Source organism: Myripristis murdjan, chromosome 14 (genome assembly GCF_902150065.1).
Source record: "Myripristis murdjan chromosome 14, fMyrMur1.1, whole genome shotgun sequence".
Taxonomy (NCBI): domain Eukaryota; kingdom Metazoa; phylum Chordata; class Actinopteri; order Holocentriformes; family Holocentridae; genus Myripristis; species Myripristis murdjan.
In genome coordinates this window covers 4,438,196-4,462,125 of record NC_043993.1, presented here as the reverse complement: position 1 = coordinate 4,462,125, position 23,930 = coordinate 4,438,196, and the positions used below count along the sequence as shown (strand labels likewise).

The following is a 23,930-nucleotide window of genomic DNA, read 5'->3' as shown; positions in this document are numbered from 1 at the left end:
TAAAATGCCAGCATTTTCTCCTGGCAGCTGGCCCGGGTTTCATCATGTTACATGGATGCATTTGGAAACTACTGCCCTGTTCGGATCACTTGGATGGTCCCAACAAGTTAGTCACTTCTTTACTGGCCCATGAACAAACCACCAGGTTTCCTGTGAATTCACCCAGAACTTTTTTGAGTTATCCAGATGAGGGGCAGATGGAGGCGGAGGCATTTAATATTATAATATGTAGGCATTTTAATAAAATAAAGTTGGACATTTGAGAAATTACCACATGACAGGAAGTGTTGTGGAGAGTTTGTTAGGTACAGTCACAGTAAAGACCTTTGTGAGGTCAGTACTGAGACCAAACTTGAAAACTAAAACATCACAGTGTGTGATTTGTCATCTAATTTTCTCCTCACCTGCTGACAGTAAAACTCAGACTTAAAAAAAAAAAAAAAATGTCCTAAATGAAGTATATGTTGCAGCACATGCAGACAGTACTGGAGTCTGCTGCACACCAGGCAGTAAAACAGTAAGAGCATGTACCGTCAATAAAAATACAGCAAAATGATCCTAGAGGAGCAGATGGTTAGTCCGTTTTACCAAGTAAACCTGCTGGGCTTGTTTTTTACATTGTTAAACCAGAGAAAACAGAAAGCCCAGTGTGGAACTATTTTCAGTGGCAGAACATTTCTCTTCCCATGAGACTTTGAGCGTAACTTGTTTTGCATTTACATCAAGTCAGCCAAGTGAACCAGACAGCTTAAGTTTTATGACGTTGATTTGTCATGGACTTCACTAAGGATGGACACCCAGAAACATCTTTGGATATATATTTATTACCCCAAATTCCTTAATTACAATCCTCATGTTAGAAGTGCAAAGTGACCAGGCTTACAAAAAGTCACTTTTTGCTCGGTCCCAAGCACTTTAGCTGCTGCTGGCTTTTCTTTATCAGGCTGTCTGTTTTTCTCTAATGTCATCCTGTCATCAAAGACAAAATATCAAAAGACAAAACAAACAATATATGCATGGATAATGTACTGTTTGATAAAGTTTGACAAAGACAACATGTCAGAAAATGCCTTGAGAGTCTCAATTTTCTTGTTCTTTCTTTTTTAATATGATTGTTTCTACCCTATTTTCTTAGATTTCTTAGTATTTTGTTGCTCAAGGTGAAAAAATCATGTGCATGATTTCCATTGTTCATTTAGCATTTCTTTTGTCTTTACCATGTAAACAACTGTGACACAAATTCATGCAAAACAAGCCAAGATTGCAGTTTTGCAAGAACACGTTGTGTTCAGCAGCAGTGCAGGACAGATGCAAGATGAAACCATGAAGGCGACTTTTTCCCCTGAGAGGAGGTGTGAATTTTTCCACACACTGCAAAACTCTCCATCTTAACAAGACATTTAGTCTCATATTCAGTGTTAAAATCAGGTTTATCTTAAAAGAAGGTAAAAAAATACAACATATTTATAAAACTGGAACAAGTATTGGAAACGTGGGATTATCTCATCCCACTCTTTTTGTTTTAACAGAAAGAAAAGGTTGTAAGACTGAGACTAAATGACTTATTAAGATAGAGATGTTGTGCAGTGTGTGTCAGTGTGCTGACATTAAAGCAGCCATCACTGCAGCGTCGGAGCCTGCAGCTCTCCAGACATGAGAGGCTGTACTTGCACTGAGATGGCTTGACTAGACATACAATCTGAGGCGTTAAAATAGCAGGTGCGGGTCATGTCACTGCTTATCTAGCATTACAAGGCTCCAGGCAGGTGGCGCACACACCGACTCCCAAAATCATTCTAACTGAACGAATCCATTACTGTTGATGAATGATGTAGGTCTGAACTCATTAGAGAGTTGTTTGACAAGAACAGGTGCGACAGTACAAGTTTTTTCCATCCAAGTGACTTGTTTGAGAAATGCTCAGTGCTGAACAACTCTCCAACTAGCTATTACATCCAAAGACACCACCGCTAGCACTTAGATTTAAGTTAAATTTATTGTGTCCACCTTGCAGACACGTTGTTAGGATTTGGTTGAAATCATTATCTCAGAACAGACAGCAACAGATGCTGAAATAAATTGTCTGCTGGCACTTTTGGTAGGAGGCCTCCGGACATTTTCATATTTCCACGTCACCAGCACCTGTAGTTACTGATGCCAGCGTCGTTACTGCTGCAGCCCATGAAGATAGGTTGGTGATATGTCTGGACGCACAAATCTGATTTGATCACTTGCAAATAACAGTGCGGACAGTCTGTCTTAAAGATCTGATATGAGAAACAGATCAGATTTGCCTGCAGCCTGAACAAGGCCAATGGTGCATGGCAGTGGGCGGGGCTTAGCACACAAACAGTGCTGTGGTTTCCAAACATATCCGGTAACATCAGCACCGGTAACACTGCTGAAAGGGGGCGTGGCTTAGCACAAACAGGGTGGTAACTTCCAGCTGTGACCTTGCCTTTGCTGGGCTGAAATCTCCCATTAATCAACACCAGCACATCCTGAGCTTCAGTGATTTAGAGGCTCGGAAGGGAAGTCAACGTGCAACTTAGAGCAAAATGAGCGCTGAAATCCTGAATTTGAAAGTTATTCCAACAGTCAAGGACACTCCACCTGATATTTATAGAAATGAACAAAGCAAAGACAAAACACAGAACTGAGACATGACTTTGACAGTGACAAAGTGTCTTTTCCTGTGCAGGTGGGGGTCTGGCGGAAATCACAGTGACCTTCGACAATGCCATGGTGATGTACGGTTTCTGCAGCCTGAAGGATCCCAGCGCCGCTCTGCCGCGCTACATCCTCATCAACTGGGTGAGTTGGCAATAAGTCCAATAGAGTCCAATAAATAAATCAATATGTTGAACTTAAGATATGAATTCGAGATCAGTTTTGTTTCAAAGCAGAATCGCTCCTGATTAGCTCGTGTGATGTGAGGATCGATGTGGACTTGTGAAAATGTGAAAATGTTTCTAGTTGATTTTCATGAAACACATATACCTTTGAGCAGTATGACGGTCGCATGGACCGATTAGGTGCAGACATCTTAAGTTCTGCTGCGCTGACGGTTGTGTAGGGATATGCAGTCTTCAGATCATGATTGTGCTAGCATAACAACGAAATAAATAAAAAATAGCATTGGAAACAGATCAGAAGAACAGCATTCCTTTCACAGTTGCATTACAATATATAATCCAGGAATCAATGGCAAACAATGATGGAGGATCTTTTTTGTTGTAGTACTTATTTGTGTCTATATTTAGTGCTCGGCTGATACTTGCTGTATAGACTTCACAGTTCAGATGTTTCACAGTGAGCAGGCTGGGTGTTCTGCTGGTTGTGACAGGGACTTGAACCTGTGACCTTTTCCCTCAGGGACTTGCTTGCTAATCGCACGGCCGCCCCGCCACCCGTCCCACTGAGCGGACCGGCAGCGTGGAGCCACTGTACAATGCAACCCAGCTGGAGAAGTCAGACTGCCATTTAATTAGTGATGAACAGGAAACATAACAGTCAGAGAGAGAGAAATGAATAATTTCTGATTTCATCACTGACAGCATCTTCCGCGATGTGCCTTAAAAGCATTAAACACAGGCTGAGTGCATTTGGAAGTGTTTATACTCAGTTTTTACAGAAGTGGACGGTGCGGTTTGTTCCTGACAGCGGCGGGTTTGACCTCAGTGCATCTCTGCATAATGACAGAGTGGAGAGGAATGAGAAAGGAACAGAGAGTGAGTGAGCAGACAGAGGCAATGAAAAGAGAAAGAGAGGAAGAATGAAAAGGACCTCAAGCAGTAAACCGAGAAATCCAGTATTTGCAGAGTGAACAGAGACCAGCGGGAAGTCCAAAGGGTAATGCTTTATTTTACAGTCAGTTAATTACCAGGTACTGGAAAAAAAAAAAAGTACTTACTGGCAAGTTATCTGGAAGCTGGGTTGTAAATACAAAAAGAAATTCCTGGTAAGTCTTTAGAAACGTACTTGTAAAGTAGATGGTAGTAACAGTCTGTTATTAATTACCAGGACCTGCTTGCATAATGCATCTTAGGGGAAATATTTTCCCTAGCAGTTTGCTTAAGATTTCCTTAGGGAAAATGTGTTGCACAAATTGAACTTTAGTAATGTATTAAGTAAGCAGATAAGGTTTTATCTGTAAGTGCACCTTAGATCACTAAGGAATTCCTTAAAGTCTGCTGTCCATTTCATAAATGTCCTCAGCTGTGGAAATAAGGAAAGAGGACATTCAAAGGTCAGCAGTAGATGCCAAATAGAAGTGGTAAACATCATCTGAAAGCCAGGAACCCAAAGACTGATGTTTTTGTTATCTTGTTATTTATTTACAGTGTATAAGGGGTAGAACATTATAATGGGAGCATATAATGGCCATTCCCATGTTCAATTTGTGTCAAAAAGTGTTGCAGCAATTTTTGGGTTGACACCATTTGTTACACAGATTTGGTGCAAAAAGTAACCATTTTTGACCAGTCGAGAATTAATAAAAATGGTCAAAAATCCCTCCAAATTTCCACATTTCAGGACACCAAGACCATAGAAAAAAAAAGTCATGCTGTGATTTGGTGTCAAAAACTTTTGACACTTAGAGATTTCTGCAAGAACTGTATTTTTCGGTGATTGGATGGCGAGCATTCTGTTGTGGAAATGTCTCAGAAACCTGGCCTTATTGTCAGTCTACCAGGAAAACCAGACATCCTGTGAACGGCCTCACTCTCTAGTTTGTGGCTGTAAAGTTTCATGAGACTGTGATTATCCCGGAGGTCACTATAGGTCATTTTATACAGTGATGCAAAGTTCTTGATTTGATTTGATTTGATTTGATTCACACATGAATCAAATGTGGCTCATTGAATCCACAAGAGTCTCAGCTTTCCAGTCAAAGCCAACTGATGCAGCTCCAAGACATGCTTGACATGCTTGGTATCAGTCAATTCCTTGTGTAGTACAGTTTCATATGATACCTACCGTTGGGTCACCAGAATGTTAAGGCGTTAACTGCCTGTGAAAAACGGTAATTGTTGTAGGAGAGCAAAGGAGGTGTGTGTGAGAGAGAGATGGAAGTAGCAAAAAAAAGAAGAAAAATGATATATGGGTGGAGGGAAAGCAAGCAAAGGAGGGAAGATTGAATCAGAGAGGGCAACTAAAATAAAGCAAACAACAGAGATATTTAGTGTTTGGGGCTCTCTCCATTTGTCAGACCTCCATTCAGAGTCCATCTTCATGCCCAAAGAGCACCGCAGTGTGCAAATAATGTGCCAAAATGTACCGAAATTGCACCACTTCCTCTTAAAATCGCCACCACTTTCTGCGCATTAAGAGCCGTTCTCTCACTGTGCCTCTCTCTGACACACACACACACACACACACACACACACAGCCAGCCACACACAGTAAGCAGTCAAAGATATTATTAAGAGGTAAATTGCATCAATTCAGAGGAGATGGCACCATTTTCTTGTTTTTTCTCTCTGTCTGTAATTGGTCTGTATTGTGTGGATCTGAATGGGCTGTGATTACTGAAGCCGCCGCAATCTGCCCTGTTGTAGTGCAACTGTGTCACAACTCAGAGTGGCTGCGGTGGCATAAAAGGCCGAACACTCAGACAGGAAATTTCTCCTGGCTTTATTCCCGAGTTTGATCGCTGGATTTTGAAAAAAACAAACAAAATATATATATATGAACTGACGACGTACAAGTTTGATGAAAACCCATGGAAACAGAAAGCAGCAAGGTGACAGAGGCAAAATTACAGTGAGTGGCTGACATGTTTTTTGGATGGTGAGACATTGTAAAATATTTGAAACTCTTACTCCATTAATCTGTTGGTTGTTTTCCGATCATTTGGCGTTGTCATTTAAAGTGTTAAGCCTTAAGTGTCACAGAATAATGCCAAAGTCTGATCCAAAGTGATGTCTTCAAATTGCTTCCTTAGTTTTAAAGTATTAGAAAAGTATGATAGATCTTAGTTAAGATGGAATCAGCTTAATATTAGCATTTTTTAACATTTTAAAATGAATGAAATTCTAATCGGTTAATTTCTTTCTGCTGACTAATTGGTTAATTAACCAATCATTTCACCACTCCTTACATTTTAATCCTTTTGCACATGACTTACAAGTGGAATTAATGTCTTCCTTGGGAAATCTTGCTCTTTTTAAACCTTTAAAAGCTGTTATTGGTCAAAACTCATTGGACTAACTGCTGCTCAGAGTACCACAGCACGTGCTCAGTTTTGCTCCAAGCTGATTGAATTTTCATTTTCATCCCAGCGACAGTGAACGTCTCGTCACCACATTCTGTGCTACATCTTCTGTTTGACTCCTTCCATTGACTTTTCACATTTTTTTTCTGTGTTTGATCCGATCAAAGAGAAAGGTTTCTAAGTCCTTTTCTTTTCTCAGTCTGTTCCTCACATTTTCTGCTCTCACCCTCAGGTTGGGGAAGATGTGCCAGATGCCAGGAAGTGCGCCTGTGCCAGCCATGTTGCCACCATCGCAGACTTCTTCCAGGTCAGAGCCTCTGTGTTGCTTCTGCTTCCCAAAAAAACGAAACATTACAAAATATTTAATACACTGACATCTGTAATTTGGCCTTTAATTGTTTTTGAAACATTGAAAGGGCCTGTATTGACTGTGGATAGAGCTTTAAGTAGACAGAGTCATGAGTAGACCAACCACATGGTGGATTCAGGTGTTGTTTTTAATAAAAAACACATCTGATATGAGCCCCCTTAAAATATCCACCACTAATACGTATGCAACACAGAATCATTCTGTGATGAAAACACCTATGATGAAATATTTGTTTCCTCCTCATATTTCTGTCCTAATTAGTTACAAATGTATTAGTGAAAATGAGTGTTGGTCCTTTCAGAGTCGCTATCAACAAACTAATTTCATCAGTCTGGTTTCAGTGGAGAGGTTTCATGTCCCAGGATGGCCTACATGCTGTGTCAGAGGCTTTTCACTCTGATTAGAGAACAATTCTAGAGGCAACACTGAATATATTTAAAGACTCTGAATATTTGTTGAAAAAACATCAGCTACCAGTGACTGAAACCCGTATTGATAGAGTTTTCCAAGTGTGACAGACATGAAGAAAGTGAGGGCCAGTCTTGGCTCCAGCTCTTTGTAGCAGTCAGACCAACATGACATTTGTTCAAGTGATGGAGCTCAACTGGGAGAAAATCTGCTGATGTGACGACTAGAGATTGAACTGATCTGAAGCTGTAACTGTGTGCTCATCCCAGTCGCCGGGAAAAAATCTTCACATCTTCCATTCTGCAAACCAAGGATACGTTGAAATGTCATGATGACGTTATGTTGTATAATGCAAGCGAAAAACACTGTGTTACGAGGTGGGCGGGAGGAGCACAATCAATCAGTCCACAGGAAATTAGAGCTGTGCTTGCTAACATTGGCTAGCTAATAATAGTGAACATAAACATTTCATAATGTTAACCATGACCTTTTCCTAATCTTAACTACAGAAGCCCTAAAGGGTCATACATACATATATTTTATTTCCTCCATTTTCCCGTGATAATGAGATAATTTTCCTCCGTTTTCTTGTGATAATGAGATATTTTCCCTCCGTTTTGAATGAATGAATGAAACGTGATAGGCCTGAGATTTCCATCATACGTGACATGTCATGCTGACTGACGTCTCCTTGGACACATAAAGCATAAAGCTATTTCAGCCTGTGTCAGGCCTTGATTGAACAGATAAGTGATGCGGTGATCGATATTCTCCTGCTCCTCTGACATTGCTACACTGACTGATGTTTCCTGCAATGATTTAATAAACTAGACAATCACTTTGTTTTCTCGAGATCTTGATTTAATTATGTCGTTATCACGAGAAAACGGAGGAAATTTATCTCGTTATCATGGGAAAACAGAGGAAAATTATCTCGTTATCACGAGAAAACGGAGGAATTATCTCGTTATCACGGGAAAACGGAGGAAATAAAATATATGTATGTATGACCCTTTAGGGCTTCCGTACTTAACCAAGTAGTGTAACTAATGGCACAAACAAAAGTGACTGACATCGCTAACGAGCTAACGTTAGCTAGCGTTTGCACATTTGTGAGTGTTAACAGTGACGTGGTGTTGAACACTGACGCAGGCTCCATCACATTGGCTATTTCAGTGTATTTGTTGGTTTGCAGAAATCTGAAATGGCAACATTTTATTCTGGCGACTGAGATGGTGCGCTCACACGGGAGGAGATTGTCATTGTGATCAGTGAGGGTTCATTCATTCAGGACGGGGCTCATAACAAGATTTCAGCGACTATGCAGCATAAAAAAGTTGAGAAAAGTTCAGTTTAACGCAGAAATGTATCAAAAGTCAGCTGCTGTATAAACATGAACTGACTTTGGTTCCTCAGGCTTCAAGTCAAGGCTACAGTTATTGACTGATTGTTTCAATATTTTAGTTTGGACACGGGGCCACAACACCTATTGATTTGACACACTGCATATAAACACTCAAACAGTCTAAATTTTTGAAGAGTGAAATGTCCCTCTTCTCAACTTTGGCAAGAAATAAATTGGCAAAATCTCCCAGATGTTAAAATTTTTGATAAGAACTACTCCTAAACTTCATGTAGGAGTATCCAGGGGATATTCCTACACTTGTGTGACATCAAACATATATTACATACATGTATGGATCCAATATCAACTCATCCAGGGTCAGAGAAGAAAAGAAAGGAACAAAAGAAAACAAATTAAAAACACCACTGAAGAGGATACAGATTATCTTGTCCTCTCTTCCGGGCTTTTTCTAAAAAATCTTGTCAAAAACGGAACACTCCTCCTTGAAGAGCCATTGCATCATTGTTGCTTCACCTCACCAAAGCACATCACACAGTTTTTTCCTTGCGTTTTTTCATTATGTTGCTGTAAAAAGTGAAATGAAAAACTGTAGAAATGAATTGTGCCAGTGTCTCCTCTCCATCTGCCACCCCTGCCTTGTTTATTGGAGCCAGGAGCAAAACCAAATGATAACTTTGTCGTGACAGTTGCTCTCTACCAGCAGTTTTCATTGAACGCCCCTACCTGAAAATGTGACATTGCAGACGTCAGCGTTGCATCACACATTTTCAGCTATGCATTTTGCAGTGCAAGAATGTATGTGTGCAACGAGCATCTTGCACTTTGAAATTCACAATGCACACCAACCGCTTGACTGTTTGAATCTGTGAGAAAATCTGTGCTTGTAACCCACGATCTGAGGATACAGAATCTGCAGCACTGAACCTGTAGGAGGATCAAAGGGAAGAAACAACTCTGTTTCTTCTGTGTGTGTGTGTGTGTGTGTGTGTGTACGTGTGTGTGTGTGTGTGTGTGTTTGTTCATTTGTCACATGACTAACACTACATCTCTCTTTTTACATCATTCTGTTCCCACCAAGAACACCGAGCTAAATGACAGTCTTCTCGCCCACTGCTTCTGCTGTGTGTGTGTGTGTGTGTGTGTGTGAACATGTACACTAGCACATTCACACCTGTGTGTCTGGCTGAGTGTGTATTTATGGATATGTGGTTTAGATAAAAAGAGCAAGATTAAAAGAGACATGACAGCTGAGGCCAAAGCAGGTGTGTGTGTGTGTGTGTGTGTGTGTGTGTGTGTGTGTGGTTGTGAAGTGTCATTCTACTAAGTGGCTATTCTCTCTCCCACGCAACCATTTTACCTCAGCCATGACTTGAACATACACACACACACACACACACACACACACACACACACACAGTCAAACAGACTACTGTTAAGGCGTGGCCTGCTGCTCTCTCACTTCCTCCTCATGTTTCTTTCTTTCTCTCCGTCTGTTTTTTTCAGGGAGTCGATGTCATTGTCAACGCCAGCAGCCTGGACGACATCGACCCCTCCGCCATCGGGCAGCGGCTGACCAATGGGACGGCGGCGATAGTGGCAAGTCCCGTTCTGAGCCGCCTGCGAACCCGAGAGGATGAGAACGGAGAACACGTGGTACAGAGAGAGAGAGAGAGATTTTGCTTTTATGTTTCAGGAGTGACATGAGCGGCTGAATAAATCAGGATCAGCAGCACTGGAAGCAGCCAGTGTTCATTTTCATAGCCAATTTATACAGTACAAGGTGCTTCACATAGAGAGATGAGTAGCAGTTGATTTAAAAAGGAAGCAACAACACATTTTGAAAGTTAGTTATTCACTGCAAAAACTCAAAATCTTACCAAGATTATTTGTCTTATTTCAAGTCAAAAATGTCTTATTCCTAGTCAAAATATCTCATTACACTTAAAATAAGACATGATCACGTCAGAAGTAACTTGTTTTTAGACAATTGTCTCTTGTTTCAAGTGAAAATTTGCTTGAAGCAAGTGAAAATTTGCTTGTTTCATTGGCAAAATTTGTTTCTTGTTTCAAGCTAATTTTCACTTATTTCAAGTGAATTTTCACTTTTTCCACTGGCAAATTTTGCCAATGAAACAAGCAAATTTTCACTTGTTTCAAGTGAATTTTCACTTGAAACAAGTGAAAATTGTCTAAAAACAATTTACTTCTGAGCTGATCATGTCTTATTTTAAGTGTAATGAGATATTTTGACTAGAAATAAGACATTTTTGACTTGAAATAAGACAAATAATCTTGGTAAGATTTTGCGTTTTTGCAGTGTTGTTTTATTGTCTTATTGGCCACTTTATAGTTTTGGATGTTGTCTGTCGCGGAGTGGGCATTTGTAGTTCTGCGTTTACACGTTCACACACAGATGCTCAAATGTTATGGCGGTGCACAGAGGAGGAAATATTAGGTGTCTATGAAGTGACCTGGGTCTTGCATCGCCCTGTGCAGAGCTGCTTGGGAGCTGCCGTGACATTTCTACGTGGAAAGCAAATTGAGATGGATTTTAGTTGAGGCACACGGTTTAAAATCCCCAAACAGCCTTCGATTAGACCTCTAAAAATCTTCTCTGTTCATTGTTATGACCTATTTAGAATTTTTTCCATGCAAAAACATCCCTTAGTCCTTTAGCTCTACACCTTGCACTCATTAAGTATGCAAGGATCTTTGAATATGAAAATAGTCCCCACCCACCACAACCCTGCTTGTTGGCACACTGACTCGTAACCCGTATCATTGTTGATAATCTGTTCATGTCAAAAAAAAAAAAAAACAATTCCAGCAAATCTCTTTATCTCTTGATATGGGAAGCAGCACCCTGTCAGTTGATGGGATTGGTATGTCTGAATCTCAGATTTTACAGGCGGGAACACACACACCTCCACCTTCAGTAGAGGAGAGTCAAAATACCTCTCAAATGACAAACTGAGCACAGATACAACTCAGGATAGTCAAGGTCACTTATTTTAGGGGAACATGCTTTTTTATCACCTTAATTTAGTCAGGTTTTAACTAACTAAAATGAGCTGGAGGAAAAACTTTCCATTTCAAGCAGGAGTGGCGTAATTCCTGTTCCTCCATGGTGTTGGAAATGACTGTCCCACAGCCGAGCTGAGAGCCACATTGATTCGGCAGCATTTCCATTTCAGCTGAAGGCTGAAACATGATACTCAACAGCTTCATTGTGAAATTCACTCAAAATTGTCAGGCTTCATTAAGGCTGAACTTATCTCAGTGGCATCTGGAGAGGCAGCTCGAGTTAAAGCCACCTGTTACCTGGTAACCAGACCCCAGAGCAGCACACAGATATGAATAGTTTTTTTCCCGCCTTCACATGCATTTGAATTGACATGAAAGGAACACAAAAGACGAGTGTGACTGCCCCTTTGCGCTTTGCCTCTTAAATTTTCATAATTGCAGCGTGATCTCCGCCTCAGCGTAAGTGTGGAATAAAAAAGCAAGAATATTTAGGGGCTGATTTTTGGAGCTTTGTCATGCACAAACATGACTAATGATGCCCGGCCTAATGCACGTGTTACATGTATTTTCAGGCAATCAGACATAAAACTGCAAAAGTATGTGAGGAGGGAATGGAAATTCATACAGATTACCCTCTAAAGCTGATTTGTCATGATTGGTGGCTGGTGCTATTTTTGAAAAACTCTTCTCGGGCACCGTCTGACACATTCAGTCTTTCCTATTCAGCCTGGTGCATTACAGTCACACCACGTCACATCAGCTGTCAGGAGTGTGTGGACCTTAGTCACACGGAGATTGGGTCTCAGCTGTGTGTGAACAAAAATTTGGCCACAATCCGGATAATTCAAGCAATATCAAGCAGAAGGTGGCAGAGTTGTATGAGAAGCAAAAAGTGCAGCGTTGTTGTGAACACTCTTTCTGAAATCTTCTCAATAAGTGAAGTTTTAATTACTTGTGTTAATTAATTAATTAGACACTGCAGGCATGGAAAGATGCAGTAATAGGTTTTAGTTTCTCATTCTGAAAAGGTCATTTGCCATCTACACACACACACATAAACACACACACCTGCTCTCCTGACTGTCCATGTGACTAACAAACAACACTGCTACTCCCTCTCTCTCTCTCTCTCTCTCTTTCTCTCTGTGTCTCTCACCCATCTGTCTCTGTCTTTGCTGCAGGGCACTGTGTACGAGAAGACCAACGCAGAGGTGGAGATGAAGAAAATCAACAGAGAGGAATTCTGGGAACAGGCCAAGGTGGGTGTGCTGAAGGAAGGAAGGAGAGAAGGACAGGGGAAGGGCCAAAACAAACCACCATTACTCAGGTTGAAGTTGGAAAACACGATGTTTTCTAGGAAATGCTAAAAACTTTCAACGGCAAAAGCAGGAACTCGTCACGCTGGGAGCAGCAGAGTAGACGTGAGGAGCAAAAGTCGTGTGTTGCCGTCGGTGAGCTCAGATGAAACGCAGGCTGACAGCCGCCGCGAGCCGCAGGTCCTGCTCTCTGCTCGCCCTTCACCGCTACAGAGCTCCCAGTCACACCGCCTCGCAGAGCTCCAAATAACATCAGCACTGAGGATCGATTCATCTGCTCAGGATTTCTTCAGCCAGAGACTGATCAGATGAAGAGGAGGAAAATTTTTTCAGCATCAAATGATGTTGTGATGCTTTATTTATTCATATTTAAGCGCACATTCACACCACATTTTAATTTCATTATACAACCTGTTGTATAATGACCAATAAACGTACTTGTATCCTTTTATCCTTGTACATTCATGAATTGAAAATATATTTTTTTTACCATGGTCTAGGTGATACTCTTTTCTGATTGGCTGGAGGATATGTTGTAATGTGTCATGGACATGTACAGTACAGGCCAAAAGTTTGGACACACCTTCTCATTCAATGCGTTTTCTTTATTTTCATGACTATTTACATTGTAGATTCTCACTGAAGGAATCAAAACTATGAATGAACACATGTGGAGTTATGTACTTAACAAAAAAAGGTGAAATAACTGAAAACATGTTTTATATTCTAGTTTCTTCAAAATAGCCACCCTTTGCTCTGATTACTGCTTTGCACACTCTTGGCATTCTCTCCATGAGCTTCATGATGTAGTCACCTGAAATGGTTTTCACTTCACAGGTGTGCCTTATCAGTGTTAATTAGTGGAATTTCTTGCTTTATCAATGGGGTTGGGACCATCAGTTGTGTTGTGCAGAAGTCAGGTTACTACACAGCCGACAGCCCTATTGGACAACTGTTAAAATTCATATTATGGCAAGAACCAATCAGCTAACTAAAGAAAAACGAGTGGCCATCATTACTTTAAGAAATGAAGGTTAGTCAGTCTGGAAAATTGCAAAAACTTTAAATGTGTCCCCAAGTGGAGTCGCAAAAACCATCAAGCGCTACAACGAAACTGGCACACATGAGGACCGACCCAGGAAAGGAAGACCAAGAGTCACCTCTGCTTCTGAGGACAAGTTTGTCCGAGTCACCAGCCTCAGAAATCGCAAGTTAACAGCAGCTCAGATCAGAGACCAGATAAATGCCACACAGAGTTCTAGCAGCAGACCCATCTCTAGAACAACTGTTAAGAGGAGACTGCGCCAATCAGGCCTTCATGGTCAAATAGCTGCTAGGAAACCACTGCTAAGGAGAGGCAACAAGCAGAAGAGATTTGTTTGGGCCAAGAAACACAAGGAATGGACATTAGACCAGTGGAAATCTGTGCTTTGGTCTGATGAGTCCAAATTTGAGATCTTTGGTTCCAACCGCCGTGTCTTTGTGAGACGCAGAAAAGGTGAACGGATGGATTCCACATGCCTGGTTCCCACTGTGAAGCATGGAGGAGGAGGTGTGATGGTGTGGGGGTGTTTTGCTGGCGACACTGTTGGGGATTTATTCAAAATTGAAGGCACACTGAACCAGCATGGCTACCACAGCATCCTGCAGCGACATGCCATCCCATCCGGTCTGCGTTTAGTTGGACCATCATTTATTTTTCAACAGGACAATGAGCCCAAACACACCTCCAGGCTGTGTAAGGGCTATTTGACCAAGAAGGAGAGTGATGGAGTGCTGCGGCAGATGACCTGGCCTCCACAGTCACCGGACCTGAACCCAATCCAGATGGTTTGGGGTGAGCTGGACCGCAGAGTGAAGGCAAAGGGGCCAACAAGTGCTAAACACCTCTGGGAACTCCTTCAAGACTGTTGGAAAACCATTTCAGGTGACTACCTCTTGAAGCTCATCCAGAGAATGCCAAGAGTGTGCAAAGCAGTAATCAGAGCAAAGGGTGGCTATTTTGAAGAAACTAGAATATAAAACATGTTTTCAGTTATTTCACCTTTTTTTGTTAAGTACATAACTCCACATGTGTTCATTCATAGTTTTGATTCCTCCAGTGAGAATCTACAATGTAAATAGTCATGAAAATAAAGAAAACGCATTGAATGAGAAGGTGTGTCCAAACTTTTGGCCTGTACTGTATGTCTAGTTCAAGTTTAATCTAAAATCATACAATCATACACATTTTGAACCAAGCTGTGTAATTATTCACCTTCTTCTGCCACGCCCACTTTCAAGAGTTGATTTCTTCTTTTTCTTTCTTGGTCTTCTTCTTCTTTGTGTCTTAGAACTTCCGTTCAGCTATTTGTCTAGCTAGCTAGATAACTAAACTAACAAATACAAACTAGAAATGGCTAGTACACATGTTATTTGCGAACCAAACATCTGCATATCACACAGCAAAATGTTTGGTATGGCCAGATGCAGCAGAACTCGGACGTTAGCCGGCGACGCCGTGTTCACAGGTTCTGCCAGCAGCTAGGACACCCACAGGAACGTCTCGCTCTACTAGCACTTTGTCTGTGTTGATTTCCACACTTTTGAACAGATATAAACGACACCTAATGTCCAGCTAGTTCTTCAGCGTCTTCTGTTGAATGTAGTGATACCATCAAGCAGCTGCACCTCTACTTTTCCTGTGACTGGCTTCAAAAGGGTGGCACTACTTTGTCAATATCAGGCTTTTCCTGACAGTTTAAACGTGTCTTTATTTCTCTGTTCAATCTCACAAGTATACATGTTAGACAGTGGTCCCTCGTTTATCGCGGGAGTTCCGTTCTAAAAATAACCCGCAATCGGCGAAATCCGCGAAGTAGTCAGCTTTATTTTTTACAATTATTATAGCTGTTTTAAGGCTGTAAAACCCCTCACTACACACTTTATACACTTTTCTCAGACAGGCATTAACATGTTCTCACTTTTCTCTCTTGTTTAAACACTCTCAAAGTTCAAACCTTCGTAGAAAAATAAGTCCAGTATTATAGAATGAAACCAAAGATCAAAACCTCCCGGCACGGAGGAGATTGATTGACAATGGTCTACAGTCCCTTAGCCAATCAGGACGCAGAACACATTGTGCTGTTAAAAAAAAAAAAAAAAAATCAAAAATTAAAAAAGCATGCAAAATTGCACTAAAAAAATCCGCGAAACTGCGAGGCCGCGAAAGGTGAACCGCGTTATAGCGAGGGACCACTGTACATCAAAACTGTTAACTGTTTGATGCTAAATTGAATGATGCTGGTAATGAGAGTTGAAGCAATCTAACATCTGCTTTTGACGATATGACCTGTGAAAATCGACAACGTCATGTTCGAGGCAAGTTTTGCCAGCAGCTGAATCAGCTGCTAGCGTCTGTGTTGCTAGGCTGTCTGAATCATATGAAAATAGTGTAAGCAGAAATCAGGTTTTACTTTCAGGGAGACATTTTTTTTTGGATAATCCACACCAAGTCATGTGGCAAAAGGTGTTCACATCCTGCATTAAAACCCTGCAACACACACCTCTGCCTGTTTTTGTAATTTCATTTTCAGCAGTCGCTGTTAAAAGTTTAGTAATGTTCAATTACACCTATTTTAGAAGATTAGTACAAAGTTTTATTTAGATATATCGATATTTGGCCATATAAATCATTAACTTATTTCCTCAGGTAGGAAAAAGCTGTCAGACTCTTTGGGTGACGGTTCATTTATGTTGAATTTCCCTGCTTGTTCTGTCACCTGACCTCCAGTCAGTCTGTAATGTTGCCAGTTTAACTGCCCAGTGGAAAGCTAAGGCAGTGCTCGTCCTTAAGCAGGCACTGACACTGTGAAGTTTCAGAAAGGGTTCACGTCACCACCCGAACCCAACCCAAACAAACACAGTGTACAGACATACAGACATACAGACATGCAGCCATACAGCGTTCACGTGCCGTCACCAGTTTGAGGCGACTGAGAGAAAAACAGCAGCAAGTTGAGGCAAAAGCTACGTCACATTTGAAAACACACAGATATAGTTTGGCAAACGTATGACAACTTTGAATAAAAACAGCAACAGATCAAATGAAGACCAAATGTCTTGGAATTTTGTGCTGTTTTGTGATTCGCCATCCAGTGTGGGATACAGCATTGATGAATGATTTTGTGTGTGCTCTGCAGCGTGAGGAGGAGCTGAGGAAGGAGGAAGAGCGGAGGAAGGTGGCAGAGGAGCGGCAGCGTTTCGAGGAGGAGCGGATGGAGCTGGAGAGGAAGGAGCAGGAGGACCGAGAGAGGAGATACCGCGAGAGAGAGCGTCAGATCGAGGAGCACAGGTGAGGCACCTCACCTGGCTTTGGTTGTGGACACACGGCTTCTATCTAATGTGTCTTTTCTGTGTCTAACCTGCACTTCTGCTCTTATTTTGATGGGGTTCTTCACACTGTAATTTTCATAAGATGATAAACTGCCTCACTTGAGATTATTTCTCTTTTTTCTTTGATTTTGTTTAGGGCCGATTTAAAAAAATTATATATAAATACAAAAATTTATAAATGAAGTAATCTTTGAATCCAGCAATCACAATACTATTTAAAAATTCTTTTTCATATGAAAAGCTGTTTTATCTTCTTTTTTTTTTCTTTTTTCTTTTTTTTTTACAGATCTTTATTCATATACCGTATTTCCCCAATTAATCGCCCGGGCGTTTAATACGCAAAATCAACTTGGACCCCGGGTGTTAAAAGAACCAGGCGGCTATTCGCTGCAGGCCTTTATTTATTTTTGCACGGACCTGCACCAGGCCATTATTGTGATGACAGTTACTGTCCAACATATTTACAGTTCTGTACAGTACAGGTAGCATCACCTTTAGTTCCCATTTTATTCAAGTATGCACTTTATTTATTTATTTTATTTACTTACTACTGATTTTTTTTTTTTTTTTTTTTTTTTTTTTTTAATTTTACTACTGATTATTATTTACTACTGTCTGCCTCGTGTGTCTCCTTGTAGTTGTTGTTGTGCTGTGTGTCTGACTCTGTTGTTGTCATTGTGGTTGTTGTCGATGTTGTTGTACTGTTTTTTTACTACTGCAGCAGAATCAATTGCCCCTCGGGGACAAATAAAGGTCTTGAACAGTTGGTCGATTCTAACGTTAGCTAGCTCTCTTATTTTGACAGAAAACGGATGTGCTGCACAGTTATTGTGCGGCTAACTGTTTACTTCTGCAAAAATAAGGTGAATAGCCTTATTTTGGGTTACCTCAATATAACGCAAATAATCGCCCCGGCGGTTATTCGGGTGGGCTTTAAATATGCAAAATGGGTGCAGACCCCAGGCGTATTTGCGGCCGGGCGATTAATTGGGGAAATACGGTATTAATTAATTAATTAGTCTTATATTAATTAATATATATAAATATATATTAAATATGATGTATGTAAATATTACATCCGACACAAACAGGTATATATCATAAAACAGGAGAGCTGATGATGGCAAACATAGTGTATGCATGCAAGAAAAAAAGATTAAATCAAAAATTAATGCAATGAGAGATAAATATTCTAAATAATTTGAAAATTAAATAATACTAATAATTATGAGAAGAATAATATTGGCCTCTAAGCGGACACAGGAACATTGTGTTTGCTGGTGTATTTGTGGCTCACATGGAGACGACACGCAAAACTTATAGAAATGTAATCTAATGTGTGTGTGTGTGTGTGTGCGTGTGCGTGTGTGTGTGAACATGTGTGTGTGTGTGAACAGGAAGAAAATGCAGGAGGAGGAAGAGGCCAGAGAGAGGTTGCGGAACCAGCCCACTCTTGTAAGTATGTGTGTGCGGGTGTGTGTGTGTGTGTATGTGTGCATGCGCGTGTATGTATTAGAAATTGAAATGAAATAATTAAGCGTGACTGTTGGAATAGTTGCCATGAATTATAAAATGGCCGTGAGTCCTGTCAGAGGAGGGACAGAGAGATGAAGCTGTAAAAAAATCAAATTGTGTGCAGGATGTCATTTATATTGTTTTAATGATGACATCAGCACTACTATGAGGCTCAGGTGACTTCAGTACAAGAAAATGAGAAGAAAAAAACAATTAACCAATGGAAAAAAAGAAAAAGACATGAGAATATGTGGAAAAAAGGTTCAATCATGACTTTGGGATTTGCCCGAGCTTTTCTTAGATGTATGTCCATCTATTTATTCCTCTGAATTTTCAAATCAGCATCCTGCAGACATTCGTGGATCTGTAATTTTTTAGTCTTACCATTGAGGAGACATATTTCACTGTAACAGCACCATACACACTTGAATATGGCTTTATTTTTGTTTATTCTCTTAATGAACTTTTTCAGGGTAAAAAAAAAAAAAAGGCATGGAAAAGTTGACTTTGTTGCATTTTGGTTTTTGGTGTGCTTAACTCCATGCTGCACAATTACAAAGAAATTAGTGTCACATGACTCACAGGCAGCTTGTTTATTGGACAGTTTAGGTGAACTGTCATCCAGGCAGTTGGAGATTTTGGGCAAAACAAAATGTAATTTTGTTAGGCTCGGCTTTCCAAGCTTGAGGATTTGCGTTCGTGCCCTTCTACCCACAATCCCTTGTGCTTTGGGATGATTTCAGATTGCATTCTCACTCTTTAACAAACACCGCCGTTCTCTTGTGAGAGGACTGAGATATCAAGCTGTTCAAGTTGTTTGCTGCCACCACAGTTGGAGAGTCATTGTTCTCACCTGGACGAGCTGAACAAGAGGGAAACGCTGCAGAACTGCTCCAAACGCTTTGTTGTGAACACAGCCTCGCTCTCTGTTCTCCAGCCCGTCATCTCCATGCTTTGGTGACACAATTTTCACTTGACAATCAATAAACTTAATCTTATCTTATGCAGTCATGGTGTTGGCTGCTGCAGCAAGAACAATACCACCAGTGGAGGAAATATGCAGTGTCATTCTACTACTACTACCACTACTACTACTACTACTACTACTACTACTACTACTACCACTACCACTACTACTGCTGCTACTACTACTACTACTACCACTACCACTACTACTACTACCACTACTCCTACTACTACCACTACCACTACTACTGCTGCTACTACTACTACTACTACCACTACCACTACTCCTACTACTACTACTACCACTACCACTACTACTACTACCACTACTACTACTACTACTACCACTACTCCTACTACTACCACTACCACTACTACTGCTGCTACTACTACTACTACCACTACTCCTACTACTACCACTACCACTACTACTGCTGCTACTACTACTACTACTACCACTACCACTACTACTACTACCACTACTACTACTACTACTACTACCACTACCACTACTACTACTGCTACTACTACTACTACTACCACTACCACTACTACTACTACCACTACCACTACTACTACTACCACAACTACTACTACTACTACTACTACTACTACTACCACTACCACTACCACGACTACCACTACTACTACTACTAGTACTACTACTACTACTATTACTACTGCCATCACCAATAATAATAATAATAATAATAATACTGATAATAATAATACTGATAATAAATAGATAAATAGATAGACAACATAAAGCACATTAGGATATGTAAACAGATAAAATTAGTTAAAATTATCAGACAGAGAGGCAGGAGTGTAAAACAGTGTCATAAGGCTGGATTTAAAAGCAGCAGATCTAATATTATCAGGAAGGCTGTTCCAAAGGCGAGGAGCCAGTACAGCCAACGCTCGATCACCCTTTGACCATAATTCAGTCTGTGGGACTGCGAGGAGGACTAACGCTGCTGCGGTCGCCTCTGCAGACGCTCCTTCATCATTCTTCATCAGCTTCAGACGGCTGTCCAAATCCAGTGCAACCCAGGACACAACGTTCAGGAACATGTGGGCCAAGTTCAGCTGGAGTTTTAGCCTTGAGTTGAAGATTTTACATTTGACTGACTTAAACTAAGATGTTGGATGTTGTCATGAGGCATGAATGAAAGATAAAAGAATTTGCAAACATGGTATTTAAACTTATTTTGGATTAGATGGATCTGGATGGATCTCAAATCTGATAAAGTCTAATGTTTAATAAAGATAATTTCTCAAATTATCAGAGTTTTCTGAAACTCCCAAACCTCAAGTCTGTATTTATTGTATTTGTCACCAGACATAACAATGCATAATGCATAACCCTGCATTTTTTGGGGGGGGGGGGGGGAAGGCAACTGTGGCTAATTGTTACTCCAAATTTGTTAAAAGAGTGTTTAATAGTGTCCTATCACAGGCTGAGAAGGTAAGCTGCACAGAGAGCTATGGAACAGAGCAACTCATTTACACGACTAACCTGAATGGTTGTGATCGGTTGTGAGAACGAAGTGTCAGGCTGTTCTACACTTAAACAAAAGAACAGGTAGTGAGTTTGCAATGAGAAAGAACCTGGTAAAAGTGGGATCAGGTTGTAGATAGGGTTTTGCTCCCAGACGGTGCTTAATTATTTGAAATAGAACAGTGGTTACAGTGGGTCAAGGTGCTTTGATTAAAACGAGGCAGGATAACAAAACGCTGTTCTCAGTGAGGATGGAAGGGTAGAACAAGGAGAACAAAATAATGCGTCATCAAATTTGTGGTGGTGTGGCCTGGCGCTGCCGCCTTGTCTCTGATTTGTCCTGAAGTCAAAGCTTGTTAAAATAAGTAGATGGCTTGCACTCCAAAAAGGGAATTCTTCACAGCTTCACTTCCTTTTCCAGTTCTTATTGTCTTTTATTCAATGCAACCTGCACACCAATGAAGGCTTTTGGCCAAAATGGTTGTGCATGAATCCTGTCTGAACAAAAGACGGTAAAATGAAGTAGAGTTGTGAGGAATTCTCTTCTTTGAGTGGGAGCCGTCGACTTGTTTTGACTCAGCTTCACCCGACATTAACCTGACTGCAGAGAGAACGTTCCTCATGTTGAAGCCACACACTGTCACACAGAGCTAACCTTTCAGTGTACTTCCTGTTTTAGCTCCTGCAAAGCTCTGTGTGCTTGTAACCCTCACATTTACAAGGATGCAAGGATGCAAGGATACAAGGAAGTTTATTGGTCATTATACAACAGGTTGAATAATGAAATTAAAGTGTGGTTCCCTCTTGACCGATTAATTGATTGTATAGAAAATAAAATTATTAAACATGGAGGAGTTCAGATGGTGTATTTAGTAGTCTCACAGCCTGAGGGAAGAAGCTGCTCTGTAGTCTGGTGGTACAGCAGCAGATACTTCTGTATCTTTTTCCTGATGGCAGCAGGGTGAACAGGCTGTGGCTGGGGTGGGTGTTGTCTTTTAGGATCTCACCTCACCTCCCCGATATCACTGATGCTTGGTAGATGGGTGCCAATGATGTTTTGGGCAGTTTTAATCACTCGTCTTCCTGTCCTGGGCCGTGCACATCCCATGCCAGTTTGTGATGTTTCCAGTCAGGATGCTTTCAATCGCTCCTTTGTAGAAGCTGACAAGAACTTGGCGTGGGAATTTTGCTTTCTTAAGTTTCCTTAAGAAATACAGCCGTTTCTGAGCTTTTTTAACCAGGGCAGAGATATGTGAAGTCCATGTCAGGTTCTCTGTTATGTTGATTCCCAGGAACTTGAAACTGCTCACACCTCAGCTCCATTGATGTAGACAGGTGTGCAGGTCTTGAATGTTGTTGTCGTTGTGGTGTTTCTGCCCTCTCCTCACTCCTGTTACTCACATTTGCCTGCCTCTGCTCCTTATGCAGCAGTCACACTGAGAGCAAAATGAAACTAATTTGGTTGACAGTGGGGATGATGGTTTTTTTTTTCTTTCTTTTTTTTGGGTACAGTGATGTTATGCTGTGTGTGTGCGTGTGTGTGTGTGTGTGGCAGGAAGACTCCTGTCGTTTATGAGTTTGCGGTTTATTGTTACAAGCACACACAAAACTATCAGGACATATTGCAATCAACTGCCTGCTGCTGCTGTTTCCATATTTCACCTCATGTTATCTACATGTAAGTCTGTTCTCAGAGTGGTAGTGTACACACACACACACACACACACACACACACACACACACACACGCAGCCAACACATCCAAATTATAACCAGATAATAAAACCTTCCTGGGTATGATTTAACATTCCAAACTACTGCAGAACCAACTAACTGAATAACTGATTAGTCGATTGATGGAAAATTAAACAGCATAATTGTGATACTGAATTGATCATAGTAAAATCAGATAAATTAATTAAAAACTACAAATTTTACCGAACAGTTTCTGGCGATATTTGTTTCGCTAGTGCATACTGTTATGAAGTTAATACTTTGGGTTTCGTTTTGACTTTTTTGGCTCTTGGTCTGGCTAAGAAAACGTTTCTAAGAGATCACTCTAGGTTATATTAACTTTGGGTGGGCATGTGCCGTTACGTTTTTGTGATTTGTAAACTCAATGATGAGAAAATGGTTTGTAGTTCAGTCAAATCTAATAAAAACGAATTGTTTGTTACAACCTTAGTCACAATGAAAATGAAATTGCAATGAAAAATGACACTGATTGGTCTGAAAAGGTCGCTTTAATCAAAAGATAATACCGATATAATGAATGTGTTTGCTGCAGTCCACTTTCTTCTTCCCTTTGAATTTCCATAAGCAGTGAAATGACTCAGCCACACAGGGCGAACATGAAATATGAAACTGATAACTTGTATGGAAGCCATCAGTTAAGCTCGTGGGCGGCTTGTTCATATTTAATAGCTGGTAAGTTGTTGTTTTTTCTCATTTGCAGTGCAGAGGTTCACATATTAAATATTCAATAAATCCGCACATCTCTTCATTTTTTTAAACCACAGAATATCTGATGAATTGCCTTGCTGATTTTTTTCCCTCGGCTCCTCTTTCTTCACTTCGAATCCTGATTTCAACAACACTACCTTCATAAATAAAGGAATATACTTTTTCAAGAGAACACTCAAAATTGTGCAACATAGGTGTAATTTCCTCCAGAGACAGGGGGAACCATTTTGAAAATTGCTCTTTTGTCCCCCCGCTGGTTTTTCTAAAGAGTTGTCACATTGTTCTGTTAGTATTGAAAACTAATAGGAGGATGCTTTGACAACATAGCAGGACGGGCAGTCCTCAGGGACCCACATATTCTGCATATTTGTAGTTTGTAGATCTTGTGCTAGCACACTTTAATTAGTCAGC

The 23,930-nt window shown here is 40.7% G+C and overlaps 1 protein-coding gene across 3 annotated transcripts in view; it reads left to right on the top strand.

Moving 5' to 3' along the window:
* dbn1 (drebrin 1) overlaps window positions 1-23,930 on the top strand; it is a 167,159-nt gene that overhangs the window by 117,753 nt on the left and 25,476 nt on the right. For all 3 annotated transcript variants that reach the window (XR_003929340.1, XM_030068339.1, XM_030068338.1), the window contains exons 3-8: window positions 2,702-2,814; window positions 6,450-6,524; window positions 9,865-10,014; window positions 12,567-12,644; window positions 16,883-17,034; window positions 18,473-18,530. Coding sequence is in view for 2 of the 3 variants with exons in the window: in XM_030068339.1 (XP_029924199.1) it covers window positions 2,702-2,814; window positions 6,450-6,524; window positions 9,865-10,014; window positions 12,567-12,644; window positions 16,883-17,034; window positions 18,473-18,530 (626 nt within the window). In the remaining variant the exon portion in view is untranslated. The remainder of the gene's footprint in view (window positions 1-2,701; window positions 2,815-6,449; window positions 6,525-9,864; window positions 10,015-12,566; window positions 12,645-16,882; window positions 17,035-18,472; window positions 18,531-23,930) is intronic.